Source organism: Protopterus annectens, chromosome 2.part0, assembly GCF_019279795.1.
Source record: "Protopterus annectens isolate FY-2018-M chromosome 2.part0, PAN1.0, whole genome shotgun sequence".
Taxonomy (NCBI): Eukaryota; Metazoa; Chordata; order Ceratodontiformes; family Protopteridae; genus Protopterus; species Protopterus annectens.
The window spans coordinates 627,177,579-627,191,064 of record NC_056728.1 but is presented as its reverse complement, the minus strand read 5'-3'; the positions used below and the strand labels follow the sequence as shown (position 1 = coordinate 627,191,064).

The 13,486-nt window shown below is 40.4% G+C and overlaps 1 protein-coding gene across 1 annotated transcript in view; it reads left to right on the top strand.

Annotated features, from left to right (window-relative positions):
• UBA6 (ubiquitin like modifier activating enzyme 6) overlaps positions 1-13,486 on the top strand; it is a 2,440,735-nt gene that overhangs the window by 634,312 nt on the left and 1,792,937 nt on the right. Inside the window, exon 12 of the mRNA XM_044060993.1 lies at positions 5,844-5,910. Within this exon, the coding sequence (XP_043916928.1) occupies positions 5,844-5,910 (67 nt within the window). The remainder of the gene's footprint in view (positions 1-5,843; positions 5,911-13,486) is intronic.

Below are 13,486 nucleotides of genomic sequence, written 5' to 3'. Positions count from 1 at the left end.
ATTTTCCATTCCACCCTATGAGGATTCTGATGGAGAGGAATCCATCCCATCTGCTTCTCCTCCTGAGGATTACTCTTTTGGAGAAACTTTGCATACTTTAAGGGAACATTTTCACTGGGAGAGTCAGGACTTCTCTGAATCAAAAAAGAGGCTTAGGGATTTCCTTCTTCCTCAGCCTAGGCCTTTGGCTATACCTCCTGTATTAGACATTGTTGATGATGTGTTTTCGGAATCAAGCATGGCTCCTGATTCCCTACCTCCGGCTCCTAGTAAGCCAGACAGAAATTACAGGGTTCCTGACTCTCATAAATTTCTATTCAAAAATCCTGCTGCTCACCCTGAGACTATTTCACAGGGTCCCAAGGGTGCTAAGGCCTCTACAGCCAAAAATCCTACCCCCTCTGATAGAGATTCCAGGGCGCTCAATAGATGGGGAAAGAAGGTTTATACGTCTGCTACCTTGGCAGTCAGAGCCTTAAACTGCCAATTTCATATGCTTAAATATCAACAGCATGTTATGGGCCTACTGAAACAAAAAATGATGTTGATTTCTGATAGTGTGGAAAATAAAGAATTACAGGAATTATTGCATTCAGCAGAACAGGTTGGAAAGCATACTTTGCAATGTGGTTTTGATTCCTTGGAGGCCTCTTGCAGGGCCGTAGTTACTGGATCTGTGATTAGAAGGCATGCCTGGCTCAAGGAGCAAAATCTTCCTGATCATGTTAAAGCTAAATTGTTGGATGCCCTCTTGCAGCATGACACTCTGGTAATAAGGCGGAAGATGTTTTAAAGAAAATGGAAGACAAAGCTAAATCTATGCAAACTGTAAAAGCTTTCTTGCAAGAGCAGCCACCCAGGTTCAGTAGGCACTGGCCTACTAAAAATTGGTCCTTTCCGGTGTCCAACAGAGCCACTCAAGGCAAATCCAGGCACTAAAAGGCTCCAGATTCCAATCACAGGGTTCTTACAGGTCAAAGCAATGGGGTGCCTTCTCCTCCAAATCTGGAGGAAACAAAGGACAACCCTACAGTAAGCAGTCTCAATGACTTTCCTCTACCATCACCAAGCACTTAACTTTTGGCAGCTCCCTTGGGGGGAAAACTAGCACTTCATGCAAAAAATGTAATTACCCAGGACAAGTGGGTATTAAACATAGTATCCCAAGGGTACAGATTTAATTTCCATACTTTGCCAATTCCAAACGGATGGCCAGATCTGCCACAAAATCAATGGGCAGAGGCTCAGAAACAAGTTATGTCCCTCATGGATATGGGGGCTATTCAACCAGTACCAGAACAGGAAAAAGGACAAGGTTTTTATTCAGGAATCTTCCTGGTACCCAGAAAAGACCATTCTTGGCGTCCAATACTGGCTTTATCGATTTTGAACACGTTCCTGGACTTTCCAAAATTCAAAATGCTGACTTTACAACAACTACTGCCTATGCTGGGCAGAAAGGCTTGATTAGTGACTCTAGACTTAAGAGGCATACCTGCATATCCCAATAAGGGAATCATGCAGAAGATACCTTCGCTTCAAGGCAGGTGTTTTGCATTACCAATTCTCTGCACTGCCTTTTGGCTTATCTACTGCACCCAGGGTCTTTACAAAGTGCCTGGCACCAGTAATTGCATTCTGTAGACAAAGAGGTTTACAAATTTATCCTTATCTGGATGACTCTCTCATTCAAGCAGAGGACAAGGACACTCTTCAACATCTGGCGTTTGTAAAACGGCTTCTAACATGCCTAGGGTACACAATAAACGAAAAGAAATCACAACTGGTACACTCTCAAATAATTACATTCCTGGGTGCAAGCTTGAATACAACTGCCCAGATGGCTTACCTTATACCAAACAAAAGCAACTGACAATATACTTCAAACAAATGGCAACAAAAACCCAGTTATCTGCAAGGCAAATTCTGCAGGCTTTGGGGTTCATGGCATTCTGCATTCTACTAATTCCATATGCAAGACTGCATATGAGGAAACTTCAATGGTACCTAAAAAGTTTATGGAGCCAACATTGTCACAGTCTGGAAACAGTGATACCTCTCATTCCCTGCCTACAACAGGAGTTCCTTTGGTGGGCAGAGACATGTCACCAAAACAAGGGACTCTCTTTCACTCTACCCCCTGTCACCCAAACCCTAACTACAGATGCATCAGACTATGCTTGGGGGGCCACCTGGCGGGGAGATGCATCCAGGGCATATGGAGCCCAAAACAAATGCATCTGCATATCAACCAGAAAGAGATGCTAGCTGTTCAGAATGTTCTGACAGCCTTCAAGGACTTGCTTCATCCAGGACAACTACTGATAAAGACGGACAACACCACGGTTATGTGGTGCATAAACAAGCAGAGGGGTACACATTCCTACCCCCTTTGCAGACTAGCCATGACATTGTGGAACATGGCTTTGACTTACCAAATACATATTCAAGCTCAATTCCTGCCAGGAAAACAAAATATTCTGGCAGACGACCTAAGCAGAAGTCTTATGGACCCACACAAATGGAAACTGGATCCACAAATATTCAGCATGTTTGCATGGAAATGGGGGAGCCCAGACATAGATCTATTTGCCTCTCCACAAAATTATCAGCTGGACAAATTTTGCACAAGAATTCATCACAAAAAAGCATGGAAAGTAGACGCCATATCCTTCAGTTGGAAAAAGCTATCAGTCTATGCCTTTCCCCCTCTGCTTCTTCTCTCCAAGGTCTTACTAAAAGTCAGACAGGAAAAAACAAAAATGATCCTAGTTGCTCCGGACTGGCCTCGACAACACTGGTACCCACTTCTAAGGAACATGTCTCAACTCCCCCCTTGGTACTTGCCTCAAATACCTCATCTACTGTCTCAGCAGAACAATCAAATTCTGCACACAGTGCTCCAAACTCTGAACCTTGCTGATCATTTAATTATTCAAACAACACCTCTTAGTAAATCTGTGTTGGATGTCATTTTGGAAGCCAGAAGGCCTAGTACTAGAAAATCTTATGCTAATAAATGGAAGAGATTCTGTGCTTGGAACCAAGCACAAGGAACAAACACAGCAAAGCCCAATATTACTCAAATTTTACAATACTTGACTAAGATGCTTGACAAGGGCCTATCTTTTTCTTCAATAAAAATCCATGCCTCTGCCATCTCGGCTCATTACAACACGGAGCCTCCCCTCTTTTCTCATCCTCTGCTTAAACAGTGTCTTAGAGGGGCAAACAATTTAAGGCCTCCCAGATCATCTCCAACTCCTGCATGGGACCTCAATTTCATGCTGGAAAAACTCACCCTGCCTCCTTTTGAACCAGCAGCTACTGCGGATATAAATTTCTATCTTGGAAAACAGCTTTTCTCTTGGCAGTCACTTCAGCAAGAAGGGTTTCAGAACTACAGGCTCTCATGGCAGTGGAGCCTTTTATTGTATTTTACCCGGACAGGGTGTCCCTCAGGACCAATCCTTCTTTTATGCCTAAGGTGGTATCCAGCGTGGTTCTTAACCAGACCATTCATCTGCCAACATTTTACCCAAATCCGTAGAACAAAGGGGAGCGGATTCTGCATTTATTGGATGTACACAGACAACTAAGATTCTACTTAAACAGGACCAGATCTCTAAGAAAATCTGAGCAACTACTGGTAGCATTTGCTGCAGGGTCAGAGGGGAAGGCTATATCAAAGCAGACTATTTCTAAGTGGATATGCCACTGCATTCGTTTCTCCTATTTGCACCATGGTAAACCCGTGCCCAAGGGGATCAGATCACATTCCACCAGGGCTGCCTCCACTTCAGCAGCTTTTCTCAGAGGAGTTCCAACCAAAGACATTCTAGAAGCTGCTACTTGGAGCTCTGTTCATACCTTCACAAAGCATCATCATTTGCCTCTCTTCCAAATCCAAGGCAGGCTTTGCCACTGCAGTCCTGCAGGGCCTTATAGCCGCTCCTAATGCTGTTTAGCTCCATCCTCCCGTCCATAGCTTTGGGATTCTACCCAAATGTAATGACTGCAACAGTGAAACACGAAGAACATAGTACAGTTGTGTACACTTACCATAAATGTAGATGTTTGAGTGTATTCACTGTTGCAGTCCAGGTTACCCACCCGCCATCCCCCTTTCTATACCTTTCCTTTCATTCACTATTCTCAAAAGCCTTTGTGGTGTATTTGCTTTTAGATAAAGGTAAAGTTTGCTTCTAAAAGTGCATATATATATTTACTGTTTATTTTTATATATATTTTTGCTCCCCATTTGGGGGGAACCTGACATCTGGGGCAAGAAAAAATGAATAAAATGGCATCGGCTGCATGTTTTATACCCCTGACGACCTGACATTATGGAAGAGGAGACCGCAACCGACGCAGGACCTAAGACTTTGCTATTCAGGCCGACTGAGGGCAAACCTGCCAGCAGATTACCCAAATGTAATGACTGCAACAGTGAATACACTCGAACATCTACATTTTATGGTAAGTGTACACAACTGTACTTTATCAGTGGGTGGTAACTTAACACGACTATTCCATCCTATGAGCTAAATCCACTGGTCAGTCACATGCACAGATATACTGTGCAGATTTTACTAGCAGCTCATAGGATCCATTCTAAACTTCTTAGGACTCCGAAAGTAAATTTCTGTTTATTTTATTTAGGCTTGTACTATAATTTGCCCTGTTATATCCTGGGAATTGCTACCGTTTCAACTGTAGATCATATTAAAACTTACCTGACTTCTATTTGATGCATTTTTACATTGAACGGTAACCAACTTAGGGAATTAGTATAAGCCTTGTTGAATGTTTTTATAATGGCTGTATAATTTATTGTTGTTTGATCTGCTTAATTCAAGTAGCAACAATTTTAGTGGACTAGTGTAACCATTGTTAATTTTTTTTCTTACAATGACTCTGGAAAATGCTATAATTTCTGTATACACAATGCAATTGTTTGGCGGTGCAAATAAATAAATAAACTCTGTAATGATCATGCTTCTGCACTTTGTTACATCGACAGCATGGTCTGTTGCTCCAAAAAGAACTCTGAGTCATGGCCGAAAAGGATTTCCTTGTTTAGCCTTGTTGTTATAAACTTTCCATACACACATTTTTTGATACCGACATTGATGTTTTGGAAAGGTTTATTTTTCATGGCTTTTATGACTTTTCCATTAAGAAGATGGAGCTGGCTTTTAAAAAAAAAAAGTAGGAGTGCATCTAAAACTGCCTTTTAAAGAATAACCATTTTTGTTAGATTATCTTGATGTCTGTGCTAAGGAGTACTGGGTGTTACTTTTATAGATTTGATAGATGATGCTTTGTTCCTTTATGAAAATACAGGACATTATGAATGTGTATGGCTTGTTTTGCAAAGTAAAGTCCTGCCTTATGCAAGTGGAGCAGTATTAGTGCTTCAAACACCCACCTTAAGTGAAATCAGAAGATTTTCCGTTTTCCAGGGGTGGAGTTAGAATATGAAGCATGGAAGACAGTACAGTACATTACGTACACATATTAGTTGTAGTGAAAGTTTAAATTACTGAAGTAAAAAACTGGCCATCTGTCCATGTTAATCCTTTAAAGAACATTGGGTACTTCTAATCCTGTTTTGGATTATAAACATTTAATACACCAAACTGTGTTTTATATCATGACCTTGTAACTAATCCAAGGTTTTTTACTCACCACTTTAATTAAGCTGTCTGCTCTTGGTATGCTGGCCTTGGCAATATCTAGAAAGACAATTATAAAGGCATTACTGTCCATTCTAAGCTTTGTTTATCCTGTTATTTACTTAAAGTCTCAGACTGAGATTTGTTTCTTGCTCTTTTGATTAGATGCCTGCAAGATGCTGCAACACTGCTGAAGCTAGCAGAATCTGTGAGTGACAGACTGGCAAAGAAAGTGAGTAACAGTGAAGAATAATCATCAATAAATCATATTTGTAGTGTTTTTCCTTCACAGTTCATGAACAGTGTTATAAATATCTATGGACTAGGATCTAGAATGAGGAACATGTTTTAAAATAACGGTTGGTCTTCACACAACAGCTACTGGATTGGTTTATTGCTTGCATCATTTTGTACTGTGATGTCACAAGAATGGATTTTTTTAATGAATTTACTGGAACTTTTTAAAGCTAAATATAGGGGCCATTTCCTAAAACCAGAACAGTTACAAGAGGGTTCTGTGGTCGGCACAGTGGGTAGCATTTTCGCTTCACAGCCAGAAGTCCCTCTGTTCGATTCTCAGCTTGGGTGCCTTCTATGTAGAGTCTGCATGTCCTCTCTCTGTTCACTTGGGCTTCTTACAGGAATTCCAGTTTCCTCCCACATTCCAAAGACATGTAGTCGGTAGGTTGGACACAGTAAATTGCCCATAGGTGTGTGTGTGTGTGTGTGTGTCTTTGTGTATGGAAGAACTGTTGTGGCAAGGCTAGCCACCCGGTCGTGTAATCCTTGGCTGTAGATGATTGTCACTGTTTAAGTAGCATCCCGACCCCATGTGCAAAAATGGGAAAAGGGGTTGTGGATGGATGGATGGATAGAGTACAAGGCGACGCAAGGACAATTTTACCAGGTGGTGGTCTGATAGTAGATTTCCAGGCACTCAGTCTGCATGCCATCAAGATAAGAGTACAGTACCTCCCCCGCCAGTCCTTTTCATTCTCATTCACTTGTACTCACTTTCTGCTGCAGAACAGATTTGAAACAGTTTGCCCGTTTTAATAGTCTGTAATTGTCAGACACATTTTTAAAAGTGCATTATTTTTTAGCATTTATATATGCCTCTTAGTTTTGTTACCTGTACTTAGGAAATAGTATTACTTTTATCAATAAAATTCATTGTGTCTGCCACCTAGCTACAGAGAAATCATCAAATCCTCCAAAAGTAAGTATGAATTGAGATTTCCTACCTCTGCTAAGGTCAACCACAAAGCCTCCTTCAGCTGTGTCAGAAACCTTAGAGGTAATACTCGTCTGTGCTCCGAGTTAATGTATAACAACAACATAACTTCTTCCCTGAGAATATGGTCCATATATTAGAGGAGAAATTAAATTCTAACTTTAATCCTCAATCTCTCCCTAACTTTCCCCATAGAATTGTCAGTTTGCCTTAAGAGAGAGAACTTTTCCTAGCCAGACAACGGTGAATGCTGTTATTGTGAACAGTTTTCCATTCAGATGCACATTGTAAATTATTTTCCTTTTCTTAGGGATATTTTAATGTGTAGGTCTCCATCTTTCCACTGAGATGTACTGAAATCCAGAGAGATTTTTTAGGCTGTGGTTGGGGGGTTGTTTTGAATTGAAAGCTGTTTGTCTGATTTTTAGTCAAACCAAGGAGCAAGTCAGGATTTGACTGAACTCAGTTGCAAAGGACGTGACCCGCCCTCTGCTTCAGTGGTGACTGTCAGCAATGGTTGATAAATTTGCGAAGTCTGATTTTTCTCCATATTTCTTCTTTGGATTTGATTTTCATTTAGCTGTATTGGGCATTGCTGAGATCAGCTGCTATAAGCATTCCATTGACATTAGTGATGTCAGCATCTCTGCTATTAGGTAGTGGTGCAGAACTTCACTTTTTTTTACACACCTGGGCAAATGCTTTAGTGTATGTATTGTGGTGTATCTGTCATGGATACAAGTGTTGTCCTGTTTGACTTCAAGCAGAGTTGTTGTTATTGATGAACAAACCTTCAACCAGAAAATCCATCTTTGAGTTTGATTTTGGCAACAAATTTTGAGTTGTTGACTGTAGAGACTTTAATGCATCCTTACTGGACACGATGACTACTGGGAGCAAGCTGTTTATCTAACATGGGAAGCCCTCTTTGAGTCAGAGATTGGATACATCCTGAGTCCCATTCCAGGTTTGCGTGTCTTTCTCCCAGAACATTTTGCAGTTCGTGCACACATGTAGATATGTTGCATATAACACTCTAAGGGCACGCCTAGCCTTCTAATGCCATCATTGGTTTTCTGTCACTTGCACAGTTCAAATCCTAATACTTGTGTGGTGAAAAGTTCCATGTTTTCTTGTTTGTAATGGACAAGATCTGAACTGGCATTGTCTCTGTGGCATGAAGAGAAGAGTGCTGGGTTAAACACTGTCTTAAATACCAATGACTGAGATCCACTTCTTGAAGACACTATGAGGAGAAATTCCTTGATTGTTCTGCTGAGGGAAGGGTTGTTATAATGGTTAAGGTGTTTAACTCATAGACACAAGTAACAAGGTGGAGTATGATTCTCTCCTTTGAATGGCAATTGGCTAGCCTTAAAATGGCCTGCAATGGCAGCTAGTCTTGTACTTGCCTATGAACTGAGGATGACTCTACTTGAAGCTTTCTTGCATGCTACGTGAGGTCTCTTTGGGAGGAGGACCTTCAGAAGGACTCTGAGAATCTGAGAGTGAGGCCATGCCCCTACCCTTTGAGTGTTATCAATTTCATTTCATGAATGACCCTGCATTTCTTTCGGGTGTTGATCTTGTCTGGTGCGAGCTAGAGCTCACCTCTGTCTGTGGCAACAGTCCTGATGTAGGTGTACTGTCATCTCCTGCTCTGTGGTGGTTACACTCCATGTTAGTGGCACTGCCCATATTTCATATCGTTTATACTTAAGACTGGTCAGTTCTTGGGTGAAGTTTCTGGACTCCTCTGGTCAAGGGTCAGCAGGCCATGAGAGCAAGGGGCTGTCCTCCTCCTGGGGTTTCCTGAGTCTTCCTACCCTAGTGTTTGTGGTCCAGAATTTGGCTTCAAACATGTTTGAGTCTAGTGGAAACTGGAATCTTAGCTGCAGGAACACAGTATTATGGATTATGGCCTTATGGCAACACCGATCCTAGTATATTCCCCTCATTACTCAATGTTGTTTTCAGCAGGCTTATTTTTGATTGACTGGATTGAGGTAATGTCTGATATGCATCCATCATGTACTTATTTGACTGGATTGAGGTAATGTCTGACATGCATCCATCATGTACTTATTTGACTGGATTGAGGTAATGTCCGACATGCATCCATCATGTACTTATTCGAGTATTTGTTTGCATAGGAGTATGTCCCTGGACCTGGTGGGTGGATGGATGATTCCCATCTGCTCATGATGATATGAACAGTCTTTTGAGAAGAATAAGGACAGTGACTTGTCTGCACTCCCCATCTTTGGTTTGACTCCTTTTGAAAAGAAAAACATCAACATTAAGGAAGCTGTCGATGGACTAATTAAACTATGACCCCATTTCTTCTCAGGAGCTGATTGAGTATATAGGAAATGAACAGTTTTGGGTCCTCTCTCCTGCGGGGAGAGGTCATCGCTAATGCAGTTGCTTCTACCTGGAAGCATCCACAGGACTGTTGCTGCCTCCATAGAGTTGGGCACACTGCATTTCTTTTAATTTTCTTTTAAAGTTCTTACAGAAACTTTACATCGTACATTCTTTATAGTTAAGAACATTCTTTATAGTTAAGAACATAAGCACAGAATACAGCAGTAAAACCACCATAGTAGCAGAGATGACATTCAATTAATTATGTTTATAAGAGACTAATCTTAAAGTCATTTGTATAAAGATTCACTTTAGATCTCAAATAAACCCTCCTTGAAATTCTTGTAGAAGCCTGAGTCTCACTAATCAGAAAGGAAGTCAATTAGATTTTACAGAACTGACAGAAAATGTATGTTTTATTTACCTTTGTTTACTGGGGTAGTCATACTAGGCACTAGACCCTTTTTGCAGTGGAGGCCCAGGGAGAAAAGCTCCAGACAAAATACTTTAAGTTTACAGAAAGTTACACTAAGAGGAGTGCAAGTCATTTAAAAAAACAAAAAAAACAAAACAAATATAAACAATTTCCAGTCAATGGTTAGAAGAAAAAAGTGCATGTTAAACTAATGAGTAGGACAGCCTAACTATAAAAAAGATTGAGAGAAAAGAAATAAAATACATTGAGCATTAAGAAAACTGCATAGAGCTTTTGCAGTACAGAAATATAATTTTTGCATTGTACATGTTAGAGATATGTCTGTATGCTTTAGTTAATCAGCAGCAAGGAAGATAGTGAGATGTTTGTGAAGCAATCATCAGCAAATATGTAGAGCAACTACAGTGGTAAAGACAAAATATTCTGCCAGAGGTTTCAAGTCCCTGACTTGATGGCTGGAGTCAGTAAACAGTGACCTAGGAAACTAGAAGATTTTTAACTAGGTGAGAGCCAGACGGTATAGGGTTTCTAGGCTTTATAGGGACTTAACTGCATCAGACTACCAACCCAGGTCCTGCAGCTCAGGGGTAATGTGGCAAAGTCCAGAAAATACATTTTAATCCCTGGCTTTGGAATTCTGGCAGATGGGCAGAATCTATGTCCATGAGCCGTTTGTAGCGAGTGCATCAGTAGTTCAGACATAACAGTAGAGTTGGCTGAACATTCATTGCCATCTCAGCAGAAGGAATGGGATGTTTGACCTGGGTGATATTTTTAAAATAGAAGTAAGATGATCTGTTGTCTGCTGATGCCAGGTCGATCCTTTATTGGTTGGGTAAGGAATCTGTGAGTGGTGTGTAGTAGCATGGTTTCACATTGCTTCTGTTTTTTGTAGGATTAATCTCAAGTCATCTGTTTTTGTCTGAGGATGAAATTGAGACAGTCTTCTGAGTTGGAATACTCTGACCTTTGATACAGAGAGAATGAGAGATGAAGATGGTAACATGCTCATGGTAGTGATATTAAGGGGCCAATCAATCTATGAAACACATTCTTTCTGAAGCTGTTTGGTCAAATACTAATGGACAAAAACCACCCCTGGCAGTTGCTGGGTTGCATTTGTCTCTCCTACTATACAGCTGTGGAGTTGACTTGTCTTTTTATAAAAAAAAAAATAAAAATGTATTTTCATTGAAAGTGGTTTATAGTTATTAATATTTCAGTAGATGGTATTCGGAAGTAATGAGCTTCACAGACTGACATGATTCTTTGACATATCTCCTTGTGGTTGCCATTTACTTTGTCAACAGTTTAGTTTGTCAGTAGTATCAGATTACTGACAGTTTATTTTAATTTTGTCAGCAGTCTGTTGTGTTGACAGGTTAGTAAGTCTGTGTTAGGGGTGGGAGTGTGCATGCGAGTGTTTGTTGTTTAAGGTTAGAGTAAAGGTAGGGTAAGGAGATAGGTTTAGCGTTGCATGTGGGGACATTTCCTAAAACCAGAACAGTTACAAGATGGTTCTGTGGGCGGCACAGTGGGTAGCATTTTCGCTTCACAGCCAGAAGTCCCTCAGTTCGTTTCTCAGCTTGGGTGCCTTCTATGTAGAGTCTGCATGTCCTCTCTGTGTTCGCATGTGCATGTGTGTCTGAGCTTTTCTTGTGTGTAGTGGTAGAGTTATAGAGGGTTTTTCTAAGGCAGAGTCCTCCTTCCTACCGAAAGCAGAAACATGCATGTCCACAGCATGTGGGGTTATCTTTATTGGCCTGAAATTGTCCATAAATAGACTTAAAAGAAAAAAAGTCATGGATATTCAGAATTGCCATTTAGCTGAAACACATGATGTCCTTAAAGGGTAATTTAAATATATCCCATGTCACCTGTAATACAAGAGGTTTAAGGAATCACGCCATGGGAAGTCTAGCCTTGCTAGATTTTTCTTTTTTATCTTACTAATGCATGTTAACCCTAGCCCTGCACCGTACCTTTGTCAAACCTTTCTATAACACTAGACACTATCTGATGGTATTGTTAACTGACTGCAAAAGGAGGTTAGTTGTCTTTTTTGAGATTAGTTTAATGTGGTGTTTGGGTGTTTTTGTTGGTATTCTAGTTAGTGCTCTGTGTTTGTGATTTTAACATGTCAACATTTTTGTACTTTTGGTGTTGTGCTTTCAGTATTTTTAGCACTGGTATTATGTTGCATGGGTATATTTAAATGTAATCCACCCAAGTCGTGCTTGACTATGTACTGTGAGCAAAAAAAAATGTGAGGGGGGGAACCAAAGTGAAACGCTATGGTGCTTCTGACTCCAAATGGTATCTCAGAAGATTTTACCTCTGAGAATCACCCCTTTAACATTTATTTGCGAGGTAAGACATGAACTACTTAAATTCATTGTTGGACATTTGAAACATAGTCCACAGTATAAGAAGTTGCTGAGATATTAAGTAGGGCTAAAGAAATGTATTTGAACTTTTGTTTTGAGGAGGCGATTACCACCTATTAACACAGATGGTGTCATTACTCTTTCCTGCTCAAAAACCTGTCTAAAATAGAACCAGAAGTTCATGAGATGCTAGTAAACCTCCTTCTCAGTATCTTTTCCAGGTGTGGAATGTTAAAGAAATGCATCTAAATTTTCCAGTGTATTTAGCCTAAGATAGTCTTGAGAGTAGGGTTATTAATGCTTCTTTTAAGCTGTGTGGGAAAACTCGCATTCTTAAATTCTTGCAATTTGGAAAATGCTCAGTCCTAGGAATTCCAAGCAAGATTTAATTGGCCAGGTTGGGCCTAGATCCATTCCATGATGTGTAGAGAGAACTGCTAAAAGTGCATTCATGACATCTTCGTAGTCCACATAACCTAAAGACATTTTAACAAAAAAAAACAAAGGTGGGCAGTCCGCACTGAAACATAGGTTTGCTCCTTTGAAGGAGGGGTAGCAGGTAAAAATCTCTATTTTCAAGGTGGGCCAACAGTATACCATCGTTAAACAGTTTACTGTCGTTTTCCCGATCGCACTTCTTGTGATTTACATTAGTGCGAATCTACCAATTTGGTAGAATCAGAAGAATGAATGCCAAAATGTAGAAATTTACAACAGCGAATGCAATACAGCATTCGCTGTTGTGACTGTCTACATTTTGATGCAGATCGCACTATAGTGGGGATTGGGAAATGTACCCTTTCCCTCACTATAGTGCTATCCCGGAGTTTGTATAGCTAAGCAGCAGGGGGTGTGGGAGGTGTAGCGGGGCTTGCCCCCCTGCAAAAAACGTTATTATTGTTGACCGGAAGTGTAGTATTTTTTGGTAAAGTCAACATTTCTAAGATGTTGACTTTACCGAAAATACTTCCGTCTACATTTTTTTAGTTCATTGTTCTGATTTCCGATATTATTTTTTGTAAATCTGGACATTCGCAGAATGTCAGTTCGAGGAAATGATAGTAAAGCTTGTTAAACATGTTCCTTTAACAACTTCACCATAATTGAGCATTCTTTGCATATTTACAGATCTGAAATGATTCAGTCCATCCTGTTCAACATCCAGGGCTTAACTGTAAGCTTGTGTGAGTTTGACACTGAAAACGTTCTCAGACTGCTTTTCCTTCATCCTCCCATACTGCCTTGTGCTAGTTAGACTGTCCATATTTCCTTTAATGGTTTGTCAAATAGCAATGGAAAATGATCCAATGCTCTGCAGTCTTTTTGGCGTGATTCTTGTCTTGTCATTTCCAGTCCTTTCTTCAAATTTCTTCAACTAAATTCA